Genomic DNA, 23,764 nt, shown 5'->3' on the forward strand with positions numbered 1-23,764 from the left:
TGAAATGCACATGCTTTTTGATGGATGGGATTGCTGGAAGGAAAGGCTGAAGTTTTTTACAAATGCCCGTAACTCATAGTCTAAGTATCAAAACTATTTCCACAGTATCAGAAAGCTGTATTTAATCATCATCAAAATACAGGGGTTTTTGCTTTTCCTTCCATGTGGGGAAGGTGGAAAGAGCCTCAAGGGCCCAAAAGCTGGCAAGGCTGTGAGACTGCAGCACAGAAATGCCATGACCACACCCTGCTTCCCTGGGACAAAGACGACTGGAGCTACAGGTGTGTTCCATGCTGGCTCTAGGGAAGGTGCTCCATTTCAGGACTGCAAGACTCAGAGAGAGAAGAGAGAAAACTGGCATTCTGAGCAGACAGCAAAATGCCTGCATTTGTGCCAAGCACATCCTGGGAGTGGTGGGATCAACTGATTCAAGGTTTTTTTGAAAGAGGCAACAGCAGGAGAAGCACTGGACACACTCAGTGACAGCTCTTCTTCCCTGCCCCTCTGCACCTTCCTGCATCCAACCGAACATTGAGCCTGGACCAAGTTCATTTGCAGAGAAAGAGAAGATGGAACTTCATACAAGATCCTGCAGAAGGAATCTGCCAGCAGTGTGCCCAGGTGGCCAAGAAGGCCAATGGCACCTGGCCTGTATCAGGAATGGTGTGGCCAGCAGGACCAGGGAAGTCATTCTTCCCCTGTACTCGGCACTAGTGAGGCCGCACCTCGAGTGCTGTGTCCAGTTCTGGGCCTCTCAATTTAGGAAGGATGTTGAGATGCTCAGATGTGTCCAGAGGAGGCCAACAAGGCTGGTGAAGGGCCTGGAACACAAGCCCTCTGAAGAATGGCTGAGCGACCCGGGGCTGTTCAGCCTGGAAAAATTGAGGCTCAGGGGAGACCTTATCACTCTACAAATCCCTGAAAGGAGGCTGTAGCCAGGGAGTTGGGGGGTGGGGGTCGGTCTCTTCTCTCGGGCAACCACATGAGAGGACACAGTCTTAAGCTGTGCCAGGGGAAGTTTAGGTTAGACATCAGGAAAAAATTCTTCACTGAGAGAGGGACTGGGCACTGGAATCGTCTGCCCAGGGAGGGGGCGGAGTCACTGTCCCTGGATGTGTTTAAAAAAAGCCTGGACGTGGCACTCGGTGCCATGGTCTGGTTGATGAGGAGGTGTTAGGCCAAAGGTTGGACTTGATGATCTCAGAGGTCTTTTCCAACCTAGTTCATTCTGTGATTCTGTGACTCTTCTGTCATTTTGTCACCCAGCAGAAATACAAGGTGCTGGATGCTCCTATGCAAAGTGCAGGGTTTTGCCAGAAAGAACAAAGACTCCAGCTGCTTGAATATGACACCTAACTACAGGTCAGCAGAACAGAACATGGATCCCAGGGAGATGGACGGGCTTTGGGCACTGGCCAGGCACTGGAATTGCTCGTAATCGCTTCTCCTCTTCCTAACTGTAGAGGACTGAACACCAAGGAGTAAATCCTTTCTTCTCAATTCCAACATCCTCCTTCTTTCAGCCCACAAATGGCTGCATCTGAACAGTCAGTCCAAAGCAGATGAACGAGATGCAGGCCTGGTTTTAGAAGATGAAGTAATAACGACTGTTGTTATTCTCCAGTTGAAGGCACTGCCCTGCTCTGGAAGAGCAGAACAAAATGCAGGGGACAAAACAAAACACAAACAAACATGAAGACATCCATATTACAGAACTCTGCTGCCTGCTTAAACTTCAAAACTGTTGGGGAACATTTCTCCCATCTCTCCTCCCTGCCACCTGCTTTATGTCACCACTGGCTACTGGGGAGTTGTGCTGATTTATGCCCCTGGAAATCTGGATTTGATCTTTTGAACAGTAAGTCCACAAAAAAGCTGAATCTAAGATACAATTCAGTTTTTCCTCACTCTACAGGATTGAAAAGGGAAAGGAAAGAAAGCTCTATTATTTAGTGTTTTCTTCAGACTGGCATAATGAAACTGTTTGATAAAAAGTGCAAAGACTTCAAAACAGAGGCAAATTTGCCAGCCCTAATCTCAGCACTGATTCATTCCACCTGTGGCCCCAAGGGAGTTTGCTACGAATCATACCTCTCAAATGGCAATTTCCAACAACACAATCACCCCATTTTCTATTTCAGCCCTGAGCTCTACCTGAAAATCATCAACTGAAGGTATTGTCCTGTTTGTTGTCCTCCTCTTGTGCCACTGCCGGAGAGTATCTCGGGCCTCTGAGCTGAGCAGTTGGGCAGCTTGTTCTTCCTGGAAGTTCTTGATCAGTGAAAGTGCTCCATAAGCACTTGTCAAGTAATAGCCTCCTGTGAAGGACAGCAAGGGAAGAACGTCTCAGAGTGGTCTCAGTCACAGGTACAGACCGTTTTCTTTGAGATGTATAAATACATCCAGAGAGGCACCCAGACACACACACAGATATACACAAAGTCCCTTTACTCTATGGCCAAAATATTTACACACTAAATGAAAACAGCTCATGAAAACAGCCTGCAAAATGCTGGAGGGTGTATTCTCAGCCACTGAGACGCATTCAGTGGTTGCATGTGCTCCACATGATACAGCGGTGCCCGTGGCTGGGTCCACTCATGCTGAGGAAAGCCGATTCCTTAAATGACTCCTGTCTCTCCTTTACTCCCAAGTGTTTATTCCTCTACTCTTGGAACACCAGCTTTATTCTAAACAACTATCTAACAGTGTTTTGTTTTCTTCCCAAGCTTCAGAGGTGGATGAAATAAACATGGCTGCTTAAACAAAGTAAAAGACAATCTACCAGTGTTCATCAGCATCAAAGCAACCGCTGTTAGTGGCAATAAAGCAACAACTGAGTGTGAGATTTGTACTCCGGAATCACACAAACAAGTAAAAAAATTGATTACCTTCTCCATGCAGCAAGGATGGATCCAGCAACTCCATCATGTATTCGATTTCAGTATCCAGCTCCAGCATATCACACTGGGCTAGCACATATGTCAACACAGGCAGGAAGTCATCAGCTCCATACAGCCTCCCTGGGTTGAAGGGAATGCAGGCAGTGAGAGACAAACCACACTTTTTCACCAGTTCCCGTGTTTGAAAGGAAAGCACTCTTTTGTGCCTTCTCTAGCCAGCATGTCTGTATTACTCCAGAACCCCCTGGAGTCACCAACGTGCAGCAAAGAGAACGTCGCCTGACACTCACTGCTCGGGAGCCCGGCTCAATCCTGTCCTTCCAACAAGCACAAATCTTACGATGCACGCCTTGAGGCACGCAAGGGAAATTTAGAGAGTGGGCTCACCTTGGCACCAGCTCAACCAGTGAACTGGTGGAAAGGCTGCCATGCCAGACACCTGCACTGCTCTCATTGCCTGAGAGATGATGGATAGGCGTTTTCTTTATACATCCAGGGATAACATCCACCTTCTGGAAGTGTCCAGACACAAATACCACTCTCTGAGTATGAATCTCTCAGCAGAGAAGCCCGAGTATAAAAGCCTATTAGATTTGACAAGGAAATTCAACTCATTTCCATGACAGAACAGTCAAAAACACCAGTGAGCAATGGCTCCTGTACCTGAAGGGAGCCTACAAGGAAGATGAGGAGAGACTGTAAGGGCCTGGAGTGACAATGACCCACAAAGACCGTGCTGTACCCGGGCCTGGCCGTGGTCCTGGCACTTTTCCTGCATTCTGATTTTCTGTTCAGAAGTCACTATGTGGCCAAATCTCTGGGTCTGGCTAAACGGTGTTTAGTGCAGAACTGATGCGATGGTCACTCAGAATCGCCCAGAGCAGGAGCCAACTTGCAACTCTGGTGAAACTCAAGTGACACCAGCTGAGGCACACACCCCAGATAACACACTTACCTGGCTGGGAGTATGTGGCAAAGCAGATACTCAAACAGCTGCTGGCTCAATGACATGTTAAACAAACTTTACATGACAAAACAAGACAGCCCAATGAGCATTTGCAGCATCTTAGCCCAAGTCTCCCAGTGCAGCACTTAACCAGCAGCAGCCTCTCAGTATTTTCCTTCTGCATGTTGGAAACACCTTACTCAATGCAATAACACAGTATTGTGAGAGGAGTTTACAGAACTTCAGGCCAAGATTCCTATATCCATTTTTAAAATGCAGAATTTTGAAATGCAATAGTAAGCTGGGCAGGAGCTCAGTCCTAAATCTTGTAAAAGTACTTGGGGGGCTTTAAAAGCCACGAGCTTTCACCATTCATCTCAGATCTCCAAAGAAAGTAGGTGTCTTGATCTGCACATGCAATGCTTCCTTAGAAAGACAACTGCCAAGCACCTGCAGCAGCTTATACTCTCTTAGGGGGAAAAAAATCTTCCACTGCCACAGCTCTGCTACACCCTAGCTTGTTGAGTTCCACAGCAGTGCAAGAGAGAATGTCAGAGTTTCACCTATAAATTCACACCATCCAGAACAGTATTTTGGACCACTGACTGCTCAGCAGGTCTTGACTGGTCTGTAGTGCCATTTCAGTATTCAGGATTCAAAGGCACTTTTGGATTCTTGCTACAGTGCAGAAACAGATGTCATTTCTGTTCCAAAAGCATGACAAAAAGTGTCCAAACGAGAATCTTCAGTGGCACAGCAAGCCAAAAATATTGGATTAGAGGCTGCTTTCCTCCACCCATTAAGAAGGAACTCTTGTAGTTGTCATATTGCATACACGCTATTGAATTACTATAGCTAAATACAGGGTGTTGCCTCTATTACAATTTGCAGAAAAATACTCATTTAGAATCAGTGTTAAATTCAAGGCTCACAGGACAGCCTTTCTGCCAGGCAATTTCAAAAGCCTACAGAGTTAAGGAAAGCTGCTCTTTTTCAGCTGCTTCACATCTGTAGGATGCTCTGCCTGGAAAACAATGCCCCGTTTTTCAACACTATCAGTGGTGAACTAAGAAGTGGTGTCACACTTCTTTTGGTGTGGAATTATGCTAAACCCAGTCTGATTCATCAACCCCGAAGTTAAACATCCTGACTGATCCTAAGCTGAGGCAAAGATGTGGCAGATAGGGTAAAGTATCCTTATCTGAAAATGTTAGGCTGACACAGCTGGCACGGAGACATCTGACTGACAATCGATCACTTCATACTCCGCAACTCCAGTCCCACTTTCGAACGGCAGGATCTTCTAACATATCCCTTCCTGGAGTGTGTGTGAAGACTCCTCCCTTGGGTGGGAACACCCCTCACGGCCACTCCTGGAGGCTGAGCAAAAGAGATTTGCCCCCCCTGGTCGCTGGTCTCCGGAAGTAACAGCAGTCTCTACTCAGCAATTGCTTTGGGGTTTTTTGCTAGCTTTAATATAATTGCTTTATTATAATTGCTTTGATACAGTGCGTTATACTACACTAGACTATACTAGTAGTTTTTACTTCTATGCTGTGTAGTAAATTATTCAGATTAAGATCTTTTTTGTCTGATCATTTAGCATAATAAATAATTTATTTTTAATTTAACTACATCTGGTTAGCCATCCTTAATCCTGTAGGACAAAGCTGTACAAAGGTTCAATCATACCTCTATAATTCTTTGGCTTTAAACCATTGACAAAGTCTGGGCTAAGACTGACTCCAGCTGCACCCAGCCCCCTCTCTGAGAAGGAGTTTAGAGAGCAAGAGGGTCCTTCCTGCATCTTGTGACTCCATGGGAGGGCTTCTCTAATTCACTTTGTCTGAAGCTCCCACTCCACCCATGACAACGAGTTTTTAAGATGTGCGGCCAGATAGATCAGAGACAGTGGGAAAGAAGGAGAGAGGAAGAATTCCTCTCAAAAGGACAAGGAGAGGCTACAAGAGCTTCAGCTGCAGAATGAGATGGTCTGATTCCTCTAAAAGACAACACCAGGTATGAAATACCAGTGAGCCTGAACTGCAGGAAGCACCGTACCTGAGTTATTCTCCATAACAGTGTAAATCAATTTGCAAACTCTCAGCAGCAGCATGACTTTCTTTTCAGGTGAATACATCTTCTGCATAGTCATGAACTTGACTTTAATCTTTTCAACGTCCACAAAGTCTGGTGTGGGAACAAACACGCCCAGTTCCTGAGGATTCCTCTGCCGCACCAGCTGCAGGTTTTCCTTCAGTTGTTTCCAGGAACCATCCGTGGTATGAAACTCTTTCAACATCGCTTCAATGTGACCCTTCAACGGCTTCAGAATGCACTTATGCATGGCCTTCTCCAGCACAACATCTGCAACAGGAAAACACAAATCCAGCTGACTTCTCCCTCTAAAGCAGAGCCAGCATTAATATAACCATTCCCTAAAGAGAGCCTGCAGAGCAAAACCTACTTTCTAAGGCCCATTTATTACACAAGCTGAGTTTCCAGATGTTTGTGTTAACAGAAAAACAAGAGGCAGAGTAGAATCTGTATTCCATTGTCATTTATGGCAATGTGGTAAATAAATAAAACCACACCCACACAGACAGACTAGGGATAGTTAAAAAAAAAAAAAAAAAAGCCACGGGTCTATTTAAGTTTTTCTTTTGTTGGTCGGAAGTCTGCAAGTTTTATTTTACTTTGAGTTTAGACTTTAACTCCCAAACTTAACGTAAAACACAGTCAAAATCATAATTTTTGTCTGCTTTGGCATTAAAGCCTATCCTTCTTGTATAGTTTCCATTGGAAACTATAACTCAACGAAGACTTCCTGAAACTTGGCTCAACTTTGTCAGGATCTTTATGAAACTGGACAGATTACAGGCTTTAAACTATAAATGAAAACCAAGCTGTGTTTTTCCAGCATCAGATTTCATCACACAAGCTTATATACAGCTTTGTCATCAAGTTTGAAGTTCTTTGGCAATAGTGTGCACATGGCACAGTAACCACTAACTTCAGGGCTTATTTTAAATTCTTGTTCTACTCCAGTTTTTCTTTAACCATCGTTCTCCATTTTCAAAGTATGGACTGTGTCAACAGAGAAAGCTCTTTGCTAAACATTTTCTCAGCAAACCTTTACTTCAAAAGTTGATTTCCTTTCCCAGCATCCTTATGGCAACACAGCTTACATTAGTTATTAGATTACATCGATTATTTGTACCATGGTGGGGAGCATGGTGGGGAATGTTCCTCTGCCATCCCCGCAGGAGTGTGGGGCAGGACCAGAGCCTAGAGCAGGCAGAGGAGCACAAGGACTGGGAGCACACAGAGGAGAGGCTGTGTCACTGCCAGATCACACGTTCACACAAATTAGCAGTGCACATTCCTGCTAGTAGCGGTGACTCATTAATGTTTCATTAAACCTCATGCCTGTCCCAGGCTCTTTGCCTGTACTTCTGTGTTTTTCGTAGACTATAGCCTCTTTCTTTTCCCCCTACTCTCCCTTCTCTTTTTTAAATCACACACACTATTTCTAAGGCTTGGGATTTACACCCACACCCACACGCTCTCCAAACAAGCGCTATTCTGTTTTCTTGCTTTTTGCTTTCATTTATCCTATCCTTGTGTCCAGCCCTTTTGCCTTTTGGGTCTCCATACCTCTCTTTCCCACATAAACACACCCTTCACACACTCCACATATGGTGCCTTGACTTCATACGTAGCATTTTTTCTGTGCTTGTCAGTGAAGGCACCAGTAAAGGCATGAGCAGTCTGAGACATGTTCTTGGTGGCCTCTCGCACAGCGGCCAGGCCTGGATCCAGCCTCCCACCAGACCAGAGCCATCAATTACACATTAGCGGGTGGTCAAAGGCCTGATCCTTATCTATTGTACTTGGCAGAGCCACACAATTGCCACCAAACCGGCCAGGTAAATAGAAGCATCACCCTCCTGCACAGGGACAGAAACTGCCTCTCCCTGCCATCAAAGCAATCCTCAGGGCTCTGGGGGCAGAAACAATTGCAGAAACAATTTTCCACCAAGAAAAACGCACAGGTTTTCGCCCACAGGTGCGCTGGCCAGCTAAATTTCTAGAGTGTACAAATCGTTCTTTGCCATCTTTACTGATGACTATTTTTTTTTTTTGACAATTCAGCTTACTTTACTTCTACAACCTGGTTTTTTAAAATAGGAAAAACACCGACTGCTTCGCCTGTAAGAGGAACACCTCTGCAGTGTGCATTCCAACCACTTGGTCTTGTTTATTAAAGCAGCTGGCGCTGCTAAATGTCATACAAAGTGCGAGAGCTCTATCCCCGTGAAAGCTGAACTCCCACAGGCTTCCACTGGAAGTTCTGCACATGAATACTGAGCATGAGCCATCCTTCACCTCAATAAAGAGGGGTCATCACCACGTTTGCTCACAGGAGCCTCGGAAAACTCAGTATGTTTCTGTATGTGACTGATTCTCTACGGGAATAGGAAGCAGAAGCAGCGCCTCCCCAGAAGCTAAAGGAACTGGATGCTGCTGGGAGAGAAAATTCCTCCCCAGAGCCCCAGTCCTTGGCTGGGGCCAGGCTCGTTGTCTAGGTGGGAAGTGGAAGGCTCAGGGCTTCTGCCCTCAACCCTTTGAAAGGTAGTGCTGCTTCCAGATGAACCACGCAGATTTTTACAGCTGTGCAAGATGGCAAGGTTTCTTTCACGTTTGCAATTTGTCACAGGCTCCAGAAGCGGTGCCTGGAAATTGCTTTGAAATTTGCTCGATCACGTTCCACAATTTCCATGGAAACCTGAAATCATTTTGAAGCAGCACACAGGAAGGGATCACATAACTCATGTGGCTGTGCTCAAAGCTCCACACAGGCACAACAAAACAAAGAAAAAAACCACGACAAACAAAAATCCACCAAACCACACGCAAAGAACCCCCCAAAACAACACACAACCTTTTTTTCTCCCTTATGAATTCTTGGCACAGACATAAGAACCACTGAGTTCTGCCCTCAAATGAAAAAGTGGCAGAATCTAACAAGCTGGTGAGGCTAACAGCAGCAAGACTGATAAGGGCTGGACTGTTTTGTTAATGGTCAATAGTAATACCCATATGTGTCCTAATAAATACAAAGCTTATAAAGATTTTATATTATTATTAAAGCCTGGAAGGACAGCACTTCTTGTGATCGAAGTCTTAGAACAATATTCAGTGTCACGGCACCTACAAGCATGTTTGGGGTGAGACCATCCAACTAGCGGCCCTTTCTTCAGCACCTGCTGCTTGTGGCCACTTTCAATAAAGGTGTTTCTGGATATGACCCCAATTACCAACCAATTCTCAGCCGGCAGCGGTTTTTCACTGTTTGACTTCTAAGGGCCACAGAAAATATACAAGTGTTTCCCAGGCAAATCAGCATCTAAGTTGTGAATTGAGGTCTGATTCTTTACCTTAACATCTCTGCATATTTCTAAGACCCAAATCAGCAACAAAAATTCTGTTTACTTCAGATGCATGTTTTCAAATATCCTCCCAGGATGCTTACCACTCCAAAACCAAAACAGATACTCTGGAGATAATTTTTTTTTTAACTGAATACAATTTGAGCTGAACACTGTGTATTGTTCCTGAAATGATGCTTATAATTAGCCTGTAGCCTCAAAATGGGAACTGGAAGTGCTTTGATAAATGAATTGTAAAGGCCAGCCAGCTAGTTTCGTTGTGACTCGTGGAAACACATCTGTATCCTGTGCTGACATGCTATTTTTGTTTTGCTGCCAACCACACAAATCTGCATCTAGACAGGACAACATATTAGTCATGGCCAGTGTCCTTACACAGCCTCCTTACAACCCGCACTTCCTCAAACTGCAAGCACACTCTCACCTTTTCCAGGCTGTCAGTTTCCCTGCTACCTACCAACTATTGTTGCCCCACTGAGATGATGCCCCACTGTCAGATTCCAGTCCCTGGATTTATACACAAGCCCTGCTTACCATGGCCAAACCATTCATCAGGAAAATCAGGGGTCGGTAGGAGACTGAGTGAGCCTGAGAACCACCACAAAAAGGCACAGTCCTGCACAAGTCACACTGCCTGGGAGCTGAAAGCAGAAAGTTGCTCTGGAATACCACAGCATGTACATGCATGACACCTGGCTAACACTGCATTTGCTTTGTTCTGCATTTTCCTAATACCTTGTAAAGTTTGTTGACTGGCACGACCAACACGGATCTACTTGAAGATAGCTCATGTCAGGATGGCCAAGCATCCATTTCTTGGTGGGTGTCTACACTGTCACATGACTTGTCCACGGTGCAGACATGGGTATCTCCTCCACAGGAGCAACACTTGAAAGTAAGACCTCACACAACCCACATTCCTTGATGATCAGCACAACCCTGAAGACAGAGGTAGGACCGAGGTGATTGACGTACAGGCAGTGGTGGCAGAGACTTAGCACCTAGGGATGAAAGGTAAGCCTCTCCTCATTTGACCTACATAAAGCACACCAAAGAATCACACAACTACCTGTGCTAGGTGTGTTCTGCTTTAAACATCTGTGGGTTACTTAAAACTCATGCCATAGCTGTGTGGTAAACACTTGTCTTCTCCTAAAGTAGCAGTAAAGAAAAGAAGCAGGGAATAAGTCACAAAGTAAATCCAAGGGGTGGTCAGAAAAAGAACCTGGTCCTCTGCCCCTGCTCAGTGCTTTTACCACTGCTTCCTACTTGCCCTATCCCGCCACTCTTGTGGTGAAAGGAGGTGCGCTGAGGGACATGTTTGTCAGCATAAACTCAACTTGAAAAGATGCTACAATGAAGGACAGGACACCAGAACAAATGTACAAGCACCTAAAAAGTAACACAGTGCAAAAACCAGCTGGCATGGGTTTTTCAAGCAGAAACAGTGACATACCATTCTAATTCCTTTAGGAGGATAATTGGATTAGTAAAGAAGAGGGGATCTGGGGTGGGCTGCCGCTTAACCTTTTTACGACCCACAGGCTTAATTCTGTGCACCTTCCATATAAACAAACAAGGGAAATATTGTCTTATAACCATAAGCAGGGTGCATGAACAGGTACATAAAATACAGCACTGAGAACCCAATTATCCATGCTTGACCGTCAAACAAGATGGACTTTGGAAAAGAGGTACCATGTGGGTCAGTCCTGGGCTTCAGTTAATTAGTATTTCCAGCTCTGTCTGCCTGCAACTCCTCTGTACAGACCCAAGGCCCTGCAACAAGGCATGGACTGCCAGTAAGGTGCCAACACATTCTCTCCATGCTTCTTTTAACATCCAGCATTCGAATATCCCTTGCATATCAGAAATACCAAAACAAGTAACAGACACTATTGTTCAGGTACGTTCCCACATGATCGGTCAGTACCTTACTGACAAATGGTTTAAACCAGTCATTTCTTGGTTCAGGGCCAGATTTGGGCACTGAGACTGAAGTTGTTCAGATGTTAGATCCCACTTGGCGAAGTGACAACATTCGACTCAACTCCTTTCTGTTCAAAGCCAGGAAAAGATAAAAAGACAAACAAAAACTCCCAAACATTTGCTGATTAAGCAGCTGTGGTCTATCAGGGTCTCCTCTGCTCTGACCAGTTCAGGTCCTTATTCTGTGGATACAAATTGAGGTGCGGATGTCTTTTAAAAAAATAAATTGCATTCATCCATAAAACAATAAAGAGCCACGTGCCTTACTCTTGATTCTGTCCCAACGCCCGGAGTCCCATTGCTTCAGGGAGGGTTAACAGCCTACAGTGCTAAGATCAGGAGGCATCTGTCAGAACTAATTAGAAACCCTGAAGCATATTTTGCCAGTGATTTTGCAGAAGTTTAACAATTTGATGGGACCCCTGTCTGGGAAACTTAAAAGATCTGCTGCAGAAGTCTTTTACTTGCAAGGGTCCACGGTGCAGTTCCGGAAGAAAAGCTACACGAACACAAAGGTCATTACAGAGACATGGGAAGAAGTTCCAAACATCCAGGGCTTCACTAAACTTGGGGGTGCTGCTCCAGCACCTACTGAAGTTCAGGAGACAAAAGAGGGTTAAAGTGAAGCCTGAGTGACTCAGAACGGAGGAGTATTATCCCAGAAGCACACATCCAGCACCAGGCTGACACGTTAGAGGAAAAAACTGCACCACCTAAGTGTGAACTGACAAGACAGGATAAACGACTACTCACAAAGTTAAAATTTGGGCTGCAATTCCATACGGAAACAGTCAAGCAAAACTGTGGACAACAGGCAGGGCTCTACTTCATAAAAAGGTCTCTATAGGGATGACTAAATTTTGCTGTCACATAGTTATCTGCTTAGATCAGCAACATCTGATGCTCCTGATCCACTGCAGTTGTTTGCTGGCGCAAGCCAAAGGCAGTAGGTAACTCAAAAGCAAGTTCTTCCTTTGTTTAAACCAGCCCACTTTATAAATTAATCGTGTTTGGCCACATGATAAAAATCAGACTTTCTGTCCCTGAAGAAAACCAGGGCAGTTTTAGCTGTTGTATTTCATAGCTTATGCTACTCCAAAGCCTGAAACATTTAATAGGAGACAACATTTTTTCCAGTCTTGGGAGACCCACAGTCCGATCAAACCACACCCTTGTGAAATGAAAAGTACACAACAAACCAAGCTTTCACAAAATTACAACCAAACTGCATCTGTATTGCTTTGTCAAATATCCAGCACTCTGCAGAAACTCAGGCAAAAATGCGCCTGCATCCCCGGCTTAATTTGGTGCTTTTTCTTCCATGTAACACCCACCTAACAGTCTTTGTTATTATAGTGAGAGTATTACATGTCTCTGAGTCTCAATATCGAGGACACTCTTCACATTTCTGTATTTGCTTTAGCAGTCCTTGTGACTTTTGCTTGACTTTGTGAAAATGAAGTTGAGGTTATGTGAGAATACTTCCTCTTGGTTGAGGACAGGCAGAATGTCAATATAAAATTACCCTCTAGTCCCAGAGAAAGAAGTATCTGCCAATTTTGCACTGAGCCAACTGTTGGGACACTGGGATATGGAGAAAAACAAGCAAATTAGGACTGAAGTGAGCTCACAAGGAAAGTATTCTGCCCTGAGGCGTGTTTACCTCTTAAATGTGGCTTACAGGCTCTTTTACAAATACTGCTCAGACTCTGCAAGAGAGGCAACTGAGATTTATGCAGCAACAGCAATTTCACTTTTGTGGATACACAAGTCTCTCTCTGCTGTTAAAACATATATTCTAACATATAGCTCATCCACAACCACTCACAAACACATATAAAGGAGTAGTACAGAAAACTGGGGATCAGCAGCCCCTTCTCTCTCTCTCTCTCTCGCACACGTTTGTTTTCTAAAGCTCTTACGTATCCTTTTATTTAGTTTCAAGTGCCGGGATAGTACAGCTTTGCTAGAAGTGACTTAAGAATGTCTGGAAGAATCCGATTTATTTCAAAACTAAGTTGTCATAAAATGTCTCCCTGCTCTTAAATGTCACTGGTTCTGAATAAATTCTAGTTCTACAGCTACAATCCATACGGTTAGATTTGGCAGTTTTAGACCAAACACTGAGAACTATGTCAGCCCAATTCAGGGAAAAATATATGTGTGCCAGCAAATAAAGGATTCTCTGTTGTTAACAGTACAGCAGCTAAAAAAGTAATAATCACGGGTAAAAAGTCCACATTGCACTTATTTTAAGGATAATTTCTTATGAACAACTTCGTAGTGTAATCATTTGAAGCCGATAGGGTAATTTGGGGTGGGGACGGGGTGGGGACGGGGGGAGGGGGATGTTGTTTTAAGACTCAAATACTCGGTGGCTCAAGCTCTACTAGCAAAGTTAGCCCCACCTTTCTGAACCGGACAAAGACTATCACTATAAAGACAGATCACACATTTTCACCCTCCCCCCAAAACACAGGACAGTGTTTCTTACCTATTTGGTCTTCAGGAATCAGTGATTCGATTGGGGGATCAAGTTCGGAGCTTTGGGACAAGTAGTTCTTGACCTGGGTCATGAACTGACGAATTGTTTGCAGCATATCAGTGCTTGAAACATGGCACTCCTTGTTTTCTTGGAGAAAGCTGACATAGTCCTGTACTAAGCATCCAAAATAGGTGCGTTTGTCCCGGGACATCTCTGCAATTTTCTTAATCATCCTCTTCTCGGGGGTCATGAAGGAACTGAAAACTCCGCTGACTTTCCGTAGCTGAGATTTCACAATCTTGGGGAGAACAAACGAACTGCTTCTTTTCTTCTTGGGCTTCAAAGGGGGTGCCATGCTCTCTTGGTCACTTTCCCCCTCAAAGTCCTCCAGGCTGCTGTTGGTGTCCCCCTCATAGCCAAAGAGCGGCATGCTCCGATCAAAGTCCAGCGAGTCCGACGAGGAGGTGGAAATGCTCATGTCGCTCAGTCTCTGCCGGCCTCCATTCCACGGGACGTGTGACTCAGAGATGGCAGCCGGCGTCTTTTTGGAAGCTGCTGGAGCTGGCTCGGGCAGGGTTTCACCTGGAACAGCAGCTGCCTCGGGCACGCGTGCGGAGCCAGGCCGGATCGCCGCCGTGCTCCGGGAGGCACCGTCCGCCTCGGAGCACACAGCCTGCTTCTTCAGCCGAGGAGGCGGAATCGGGGTGGGCTTGTTCTGCAGCAAATCCAAGCCTCTCTCCTTATGGTTGACTGTTTCTGGCATGCTCGCCTGCTTTATAGTCCTGGAAAGCTGTGGGCTCGTGAGGGTGCTATTAATAGCAGGAGGTGGCGGCCGGGGCGGGGGGGAGCGAGGCCTCGCTGTGCCATTCACGTCTTGAGTTCTCGGGCTCTGCCTTTTCAGACTTCCACTGACATCCTGGCTGTGCACTTTCAAGAAGAGGGGATTAATGAAACACAGCGCTCCGTTGGTCTGGCTGCACTCCAGCTCTGAAGGCGTTCTGGTTCGTATAGAATGCACTCCATTTATAAGGCAGAGCTGGCGTGAGTCTTTGCAAGCACTGTCCAAAGGCACAGGCCTACAGGGAGGTGAAGGATCCGGGGAGTTGCTGTTAGCCAGGGAGCTCCAAAAGTCTGAAAATCATCATTGCATTAACGTAAGAATGCAAAACAGCAGGCAGATGGCTTTCAGAACATTCTGCTCAACAACATCAGTTTAAAGTATCAAGAAATTTAGGCAAGATTTTATTAATTCAAAGGGGCAAAAAAAATCCAAGCGAACCTCTTAAAGCACCCCCTGACATAACTGCATGCTACATTCCTGGGGCTGCTCTTACCCATTTATAAATACCACGACCAATGCATAGCTTCCAATCAGCCCACTAAACTTAAAAATTAACTGAAAATCAAAGAAAGGAACAGAGACTGTAACATAATACTTTTTACTGGCTTGAGACCGAAATGAACACAAACTGCTCACTAGCATCTCACTCAGGAGCAATAAGGCAAGATTCTCAGCTGGTATTAATAAGCTCACTTCATTAAAGACAATAGTTGAGAGTATTTACACCAGCTAAAGGCCACTTACAGAAACTCTACAAGTATCTTGGTTCGGTTTCTTTTCCTAGTGAACGCATGAAACTATACATGAAAAGACAGATCACAGTTTGCTGTGGTGCATGCACACATCACCTTCAGCTGTGCAGACCAAGTATTCAAGTGTCTGATAAGGGCACTGGCCTGCTCCCCTGCCTTTGCCATGGGGACGTTTTGCCTGAGGATACAGACATGCAGCAACACATAAAGAGACTGAGTGTGCAGTCCCACACCAGCAGCATGGAAAACCTATGCTACCCCAGCAAGTTGCAGCTGCAGCCTCTGCACTTAGCCCAGCAAAGTGACAGCATGTTTGTGCAACCAAGTCACTGCTAAAGAGCATCGGTTCCTGAAGGTATGAAGACTGAAACCAGATGTGTCCTTGAAGGCAGCAATCATGCTGAAATAAGGGCAGAATACCAGAGGAGGGAGATTTAGTTAAAATTTGCCAATCATGACATGGTCCCTTTTCCCACAGAGTGTCAAGATGCCTCACTGGAGGCAACTGAGCAATGACACCTCGGCCCAACTGCATGAATGTGAAGCATCCACAACAGGTCCATGCCCAGCCACCGTGTCCTGCCTGCGGGGCAGAGGACAGGAAATAGCCCATGGTGACAGGCCATGCATATAGACAGGCACAGGCATGTTTCTCTACATAGTCATGCCATGTTGCTGGTGTTCCCAGCTTCATGACTTCACATCCTGCCTGAGATCTCTCAGTGCCTGTGCTTGGCACGTGGCTGCTGCAAACACATGTGATATAAGCACTGCTGCAGGTGAAACACAAGGGAGACTGAGAGGGAATCTTATGTTCAGCACATGAAACCGTACAGGTTGGCAACAGCCTTGAAATCTTTACCTTAAGGTCCTCCTGATGTGGGGTTTGATGGGCTACGTGCTGTTGACCTGTGTTGTGCAGCCCTCCCTCTGAGCCTACTGCACAAGAGAGCTCTGAAAGGGAATAAAACCCTGTGCTCACACACCACGGGATTTTGTGCCTATGTGTTCCTCAAAAAATCCTCACACTTTAAAGGAAGGGCTGTTGGGAGTTTTTAGGCCTCTCTTGAGTCCACAGCATCGAACGGCTGACTTCCTGGTGCACTCTTTCTGCACGTGGACACCTAAAATTCCATCAAAATCTCAACTTTGTTGCCTGGTTGTAGCTCATAGAAACTGTGATCTTAATCTGGTGTGTATGAGATAATTGATCCCAAATACAGCAATCACACAGACACTGATCCATCAATCTCCTCCTCAGCTTTCAAATGCAGTAGCTAAAGAAAAAACACGCACAATGCAGAGACTGTTTAAGAGCAAGACTAATTCTGCAGCAAGCAGGCCACAGTGCTCTGGGGTACTGGTGACAAAGTGCAGTTAGCCTGGAGGGCTTGATCAACATTACCATTATCATCCCCTCTGGAGAGACTCACCTCGTGTTACTTTAAGGCTCCCCTGGGTCACTGGGAGATGGTCTTCATTACACCGTATCCCAATCAGACTTGTTACTTTCTTTTTGCCATCTCGACACTGACCTCAACAGTACCATATTTGCCTCTACTCCCATGATAATCCATACTCTCACCTGATTACCTAAACTTGCAGACAAGCAGTGCAGAAGTGATTTATCCCCTCTCTAAAACAAACCCTTTAATTGCATTGCTACTGCAGCATACCAAAATGCAAAGCACTGCAATACATCCCCGTGTATGACTTCACTGCAAAGTCCCACCAAACAGTTCAAGAGATCCTCACGCTAACACTGATTTAGAGAGGATCCTTTTCAAAACCAAAGATGATTTTAAAAATCTACTGCAACAAAGACTGCTGACAGTCAACCTTCCCTTCCTGGAAAAGGGAAATGAGGCCACTCAGCACTTTGCTCAGTGTGGAGTTGCTCAATGATTCATCTGGGTGGTGCCCAAGTTTCAAATCCCACCAGGCTTTGCATCCATCTCCTCCGAGCTCAAGGTATGCTTTACAATGAGCCTGTGTTTAGCTGCAGCAGCCAAGCGATGCAAGAACATGTCCTTGCCTTGTCTTTTGGACATGTCCTCGCACTGTCTTTCGGTATCTTAAGAATTTCGCCTAGCCCATGCCCATGGATACATTCTGCAGATCCTATTTACACACTCCTCATTTTCTAAATATGCCACTTCATTGAGGCACTGATCTCAAAATTCACCATTTTAAGTCTGCATGTCAATCTGAACAGAAGTTTTATTAACAGGGAACCTCAGCTCCTACACTCTCCTCACAATAAATTATAAAGCCAGTGCCTGCTATATGAGCACACAGACAATGTTAGGTCTTGGAGCAGAAGCAACATCAACCTCTGTGCGGGGACTGTGAGATTTGCTTTGCTAAAGGGCTGCCCAGAGAGGGGAGAGAAGAAGGAAGAAGGAAACAGCACTAACAAAAATATCACAGAAGGCAGCGAAAGAAGGAAGAGCACCACTCCTTGGCCAGAACAAGGTCTGGCAAGTAAGAGAAACTGCTTTTCTAAATGAAATTTGTATCGTCACAAAACAGTATGAACTATTTACTGATACAGCCTATTTCTTCAAGGTTACAGGAGTGCTACAGGGAAGGACATCTATAGAGAACTACTTACTCAGTCCAAGCTGAGCAATCTCTTCAAGTTCAGCTTCTGTCTTTGCTGCAGCAATTGCATGAGGCAACTTCAGTGTGAATGGAAGGACATCCCTGTTTTCAAAGAAAAAACCATTATGGTTTTCAGCAACATCCATAGCTTTAAAAGCTTTTTTTTTTTTTAAACTCTGGCAGTGGCTGATCTCTGATTATTTTCTTCTTGAGCTGTGGCAGGTAGCAAGATCCTGAAACATACAGCGCAGTTAAGCATTACCGGTCCCAGGGCTCCTTTACATTGCAGAGTGCTGTGAAGGGCAAATGACAGACTAGTGCCTGGGACTTTCCACTAGGATCATTTCCACAGAGCCATCCAGTATTTTCTGCCTTTCCAAAAGAAGCTTTTACACCTGTTCTTCTACAAGCAGATCAGTGAGATGCAAACTTGTTATCTGCCCATAATACTTCAACAAAGCTTCTTACTTTCTGAATACACTGTTTACTGCTATTCCAGTTTTCAGAATAAAAATTTCAAAGAGTAGCTGCACAGCTACTCTAAAAATTTCTAAGCTAAGGGTGTGTTGGTACTACTCTATTCTAGGCTGAAGACACTTCATTTAAGAACGTTTTTGCAATTTATTCTCTTGTGTGGTTTCACTTCATTGCGTACTAGACATTCACTGGATGTTGCCAAAGGGAGATAGATCCATGAGGAACAGCATATACTAAATCCAGCGTAAAAAACTTTTAGACAGAGATTTTAAGGGACAAAACCAAGCAACTGTATGTGCATTGTACAATCACTGCCATCAACCAATAGTATACCTCTCACCTGCCCTGTTGGTACCAATACCCTCAAGCAACAGTGCATGCTAAACTGCAACACCTGTAGTAGAAGCACCCATGGAATTCAGACTAAATGAGAATCCTACACAACTGGTGTCAGCATGAATTTTGGTTTTAAGGCTGTGAACAAGCCAACCATCTGCTGTAGCACAGACAGTGGGTCTTTATCACATATATATTCTCTATGTTGTATGTTAGCTTTTGGAAAAAACAGGATCTCAGAACTCCACTCACACTCAAATCAAGCATATGCATGAGACAGATACACAAGCTAAAAAGCATTTGAAAGGCACTTTCAACTTGGTACCCACAGACAATACAGAGTCCAGATCATCATCATGGTCTCAATTCAAAGATAATTAAACCCTGACTCCTCAAAAAAACTGGTTGGGTACCTCCTGCAAGAAATTCCCTCTCATTTTAGAAAATCCTCCTGGATTTCCTGTGATGTACCAAATGGTAATGTCTCTTTTTCACAACAGCTACCTATCTGCCTCCTTCAGTCTACACAAAGCAACTTTAAGCCCTCAGTGAAAGAAAATGGACAGACTAATGCCAAGAAATCTCTGTGTGCTGCATGGTCCTGTAGGCACTCAGAGAGAATTCACCAGAGCCTGGCAAGTGGGCAGAACTGGAAGGGTGACAAGATAAGGATTATCTCCTCATTAAAGTAGTTTTAAATGCATTTTCAGCTCATTTCTCATCAGCGTGCTGGCCAATTACCTACGTGGTATCAATGCTGCTTTCAGCACATGCATGTACAGCTCAGCTGAACAGAGGCTGTAGCAAAGGGGTCTAAGATGCTTCTCCACCACAAACAAAACCAGCAAGCACAGCAACCCAAGAGCATCCCACACCAGAAATCAGCATGGTCAGCATGAACTGGCAGCCTTACTTAATGGGCAGTAAAAGGACTGAGACCATCACAGCTGCCTCTCCCTGCTTCCTTCAGAAAGTGTGCACATGTGCAGTTTGGTTGTGTTGTGACCTGTCTGTGCATACATAAAGGCTCAAGCATCAGTCTGGAAATTTTTACCAGTAAACTGAAGTCAAATTGAAAACAAAAGATTAAAAACACCAACTACTTTTTTTTCTGCATACTACCTGGAAAACAATTTTGGCAATCATAAACTGCAAACCTGACAAGGCCATTTTTGTTGTTCACCATTTAAATTGACATCTCTCAGCTGTCATATTCCACATATCTGACATTTTTCCATTTTGCTCCAAAAATTCTTTTTACCAGCTATTCCAAGAAATGGACTCTGCAAGCTAGTTTATGGTCATTTTTAAATGAGCCACAGAGCACTTAAGAAAGCATTACAAGATACCAGCTAAAGTAAAGTTTAACTTGGCACCACCTCACAGCTGGATGGGTAAAATCACAGCAGCCTCCCAATAATCAGTATGAAGTAAGACAGAGACACTTGCTTCCGAGACTCACCTCTGATTTCTCCCATTACGTTCTAAGACTACCCAGGAATATTTGCAGATTGGCAACATAAATATCATGCTGAACCAAGTCCTCAAAACTCTTTTTCTCGAGACAGTCCAGCAGATGTGACTTGGAACATAACACCATCTTACCTGCTAATACAGTAGAAAGCAATGAGTCTGAACAAATCAGCAAAACTTATTCCGGACCCCTCCAAGGAAAACGCTGCGAAGAAAGTTACAAGAAAGAATCACACATTAATCCACTATTTCTTTAAAAAGTTTAAGAAAACACATCTTAGATTCTTGCATGAAGTTAGTAAGTTATCACCATCAAACTAGCTACTATTTGGTTAAGAGAAAACAACTCTGTAGAGGAGTTCATATCTCTGCTGAAGGCACTCTCAAGAATATACTGATAATCTTGGTGGCTGGTTTGCTTTTGTATTCCAAGCATAGAGTCTAATTCCTGTAAAACAGATTGTGTAATGAGGACTGCACAATGTTTTGCTAATAGGCAACAAATCAGTAACTGAGGCTTTGTCTGCCCAGTGTACTAATATACCTAATTTTAAATCTCTTATTTCCTCCTCTTGAATTGCATTCTACTCACTTGTCTTCGCCCCAGGTGTATAGAACCTAAAGGGAGACAAATTTTCTTTCACTCCCAAGAAAACCTTTTTAACCTGAAGACCCTTAAAAAACTCAGACAATTCTGTTGCATGCCACTGCCTTGCACAGGGGAAGAGGAAGACACGAGCAGTGCCTTTCATTTTTCCCCACTTCATGCCATTGTTTCTTACTGATATAAATATTTGTTCTCAGCAATAATGAGGATTACTTCAGGGTCTCTCTGATGCCAGTAGCAAATCTCACCCAATGGCTACAAAGATCAAGCAGAAGCAGCTCCTAGAGTGAAATGATCCTGATCTTCTTGCCTCTGGTCTAAAACCTCAGCTGCGACAAATGGCTAAAACCATCAGTAAATACTTCCCCCTTGTGGAAAAATTTTGTTCATAAAAGACAATATACAATTATTTTCTAGATGGAAAATTATTAGCAAAACAAGCCTATATAAACACAGGCCACACTTAGATCAACTATTACTGACAACTTTCTCTTCTCTTTGCCTTGCCTTGCCTGTAACTGGAACAAAAACCAGACACAAAGAATTAACTTCTTGTTCCTGGGGGCAGAGGAGGGAGAGATAAAAAAGGGAAAATTCAACTAAAATTATGTCAGTTTACAAATTGAAATAGAAGATAACTATAGACTCTCTGTTTCACGGAAGTTTAACTTAAATTGTTGCTAATTTTTTCCAGTTTTCTCTTTCTTGTTAAAACAAAATATTTGTTCCACTTGCAGTTTCAGCACCACATGCACTCACCAGCTGCAGCTTCCTTTTTTCATTCCTAAATCTCAAACTTATTTATCACACCCTCCCTTCTAAAGATATGAGGGCATTACTGGTTCAAAACAATTTGGAGTGCTAACATTTGCTCGTTTCTACCAAAAAAAGAAAGAACAAATATAGTTTTAACTTTTAAAAAAATCATTGATCTTGCAACAGAAAAAGTTCTAAAGGGTTAAAATCCATTTACCTATTACACTAAAAAAAAATCCCCACCAAACCAACAAAAACCAACAAAAAACCAACAACCCATCCCACACCTAAATTGTGGACAGAGAGAGCTCATGACAAAGTTGCATCCAAGAACAGTCCCCTGAGTACAAGGAAATGCAAGGACACTTCATTGAAAACAGACAGGATTACAGCCTGTGTTTCTACAGAAGACACATGTTTCTAAGAGGATAAAAATAAATGAATTCTGGATTCAGCAAGGTACATTCCAGCTGCAGCAGCCTTAGGCATTTCTGTATATCTGCTCTGCTCCAGGCAGAACATGCCTGACCCACTCCCAGAGCCTACCTCAGAGAGCAAGCAGGACAGGCACCCCATGACGTTACTTGCACAATTTTGGGTATCCTCTGCTGTGTACCTAACCAGCAGCTGAAAAGCATGTAGCTCACAACTTACTGTATGTGCTTTCTTTTATGGCAAATTCTTTCAGGCAGGACCCACAGTCACTGGACAGACGCAGAGAGATGACTTTCTTCTGCAGCCTTGCAGATTTCCTAACCAGAAATATCTGTTGTGGAGAAGGCAGAAGGACATGGTTTAGGTTCATCACAGATGCTACAGTAAATACAGATAAATCACAAAAGGAACCAGAACAACCTCAGGATGTCTGATCTAAACCATACGAGAACTTTACTTGGTCATTACTGTATTGGGTCCAACACCTTGGTGTAAAATGGCAGCAGCACAACATTTGGGAAAGGCAAAAATGTCCTCAAAGAAATTGAGATTCTTCTTACCCCAGGAGGCTGGGCCTGCAAAATTTCCATGGCTTCAGCATCATTCAGACCAAGCTGCAGCCACACGGGGTGAGTATGGAGGAGCTTGTCCAATATGCTTAGCTTGTTGGATAGGCTGTCATATCCAGAGTCCCGGGGGCAGCTTTTTACATCATTTTTCTCAGGAGAGACATTATCCATGTCCTTTATTAGACTGTGGGGAAAAAAAAAAAATTAGACATGCTAACCTCCTATGAACAATCACTCAGGTCAGCAAACAGAATTATCACAAAGCTCATGGCACTGCTGGCACTCTGGGCTGGTACTTCTCCTGCTGAGAATTCATATATTTATGAAATATAATTCTCTTTTAAAAATTCTCTTTAAAGGTTCTCAATTCAAAGCCAGCGTGAAGATAAGCCTTAGCATTCTCCTTGGAGGTTGGAGAAATTCAGCCATCACTTCAGATACAATTGTATGTGCAGATGTGATTGACTGAACATTTCACTTGCTTCCCTTGCTATGCTAACATATGGAAAAGCTTCTCTTCAAGGATATTTATGCAATTCAGATACTTTTATTCCCAGATTGACTGCAAATGCTGCAACCCACAGAAATCTTCCTCTCTCCTGCCTGCCAGAAAAATCCGTTCAATACTCTGACAATGGAGCGACCCACTACCTGTTGGTGGTCATTGCACCAGACACAGGAACTTAAGTCTGTCTGGAGGGAGGGATTATTTTCACAACACAAGTCCACAAACCAGCACCACTTCATCTTATGCCCAGACTACTGTCTCTGCTCCAGCAGCTCTGTTGCCTTCACAGCTGCATATCCATCTTTGCTCCCTTCTGCTAAGAGGTCAGAGTGGAAGCAGGTGAGAAAGAGATGGGAAACCCAAGAAAGAAACAAGAAAAACATGTTAAATCCCCAAATAACCCTCCCTAAGGCACATCTTCCTTAAAAAAATTGTCGTAAGTGGCAGTCACTTTTTATGGCACTCCTGCTAAATTCTGTAAATATTTACTTTTTTTTCCATTTTGCCATGAAAGGTCCTTACCTTGCATTTTAATACTACACCTCCCAGGATCAGAAACAAGTAAAGAATTGTGTATTTATGCTCCAAATTCATTTGGCTGTGGATCGACTCCTATGTGAGAAATAAAGG

The 23,764-nt window shown here is 44.1% G+C and overlaps 1 protein-coding gene across 7 annotated transcripts in view; it reads right to left on the minus strand.

The window, feature by feature from the left end:
* RIN2 (Ras and Rab interactor 2) overlaps nucleotides 1-23,764 on the minus strand; it is a 62,767-nt gene that overhangs the window by 1,798 nt on the left and 37,205 nt on the right. For 6 of the 7 annotated variants that reach the window (XM_082303183.1, XM_082303185.1, XM_082303189.1 and 3 more), the window contains 8 exons: nucleotides 22,618-22,810; nucleotides 22,277-22,388; nucleotides 20,392-20,464; nucleotides 17,984-18,075; nucleotides 13,786-14,907; nucleotides 5,911-6,216; nucleotides 2,892-3,023; nucleotides 2,155-2,318 (listed from right to left, as the gene is read on the minus strand). In XM_082303183.1, coding sequence (XP_082159309.1) covers nucleotides 2,155-2,318; nucleotides 2,892-3,023; nucleotides 5,911-6,216; nucleotides 13,786-14,907; nucleotides 17,984-18,075; nucleotides 20,392-20,464; nucleotides 22,277-22,388; nucleotides 22,618-22,810 — 2,194 coding nt within the window. Of the gene's footprint in view, nucleotides 1-2,154; nucleotides 2,319-2,891; nucleotides 3,024-5,910; nucleotides 6,217-13,785; nucleotides 14,908-17,983; nucleotides 18,076-20,391; nucleotides 20,465-22,276; nucleotides 22,389-22,617; nucleotides 22,811-23,277; nucleotides 23,309-23,764 lie in introns of those variants that run through there. The other variant, XM_082303186.1, reaches the window with a different exon arrangement.

The sequence above is a fragment of the Coloeus monedula genome (genome assembly GCF_965178545.1).
Source record: "Coloeus monedula genome assembly, chromosome: 2".
Taxonomy (NCBI): Eukaryota; Metazoa; Chordata; class Aves; order Passeriformes; family Corvidae; genus Coloeus; species Coloeus monedula.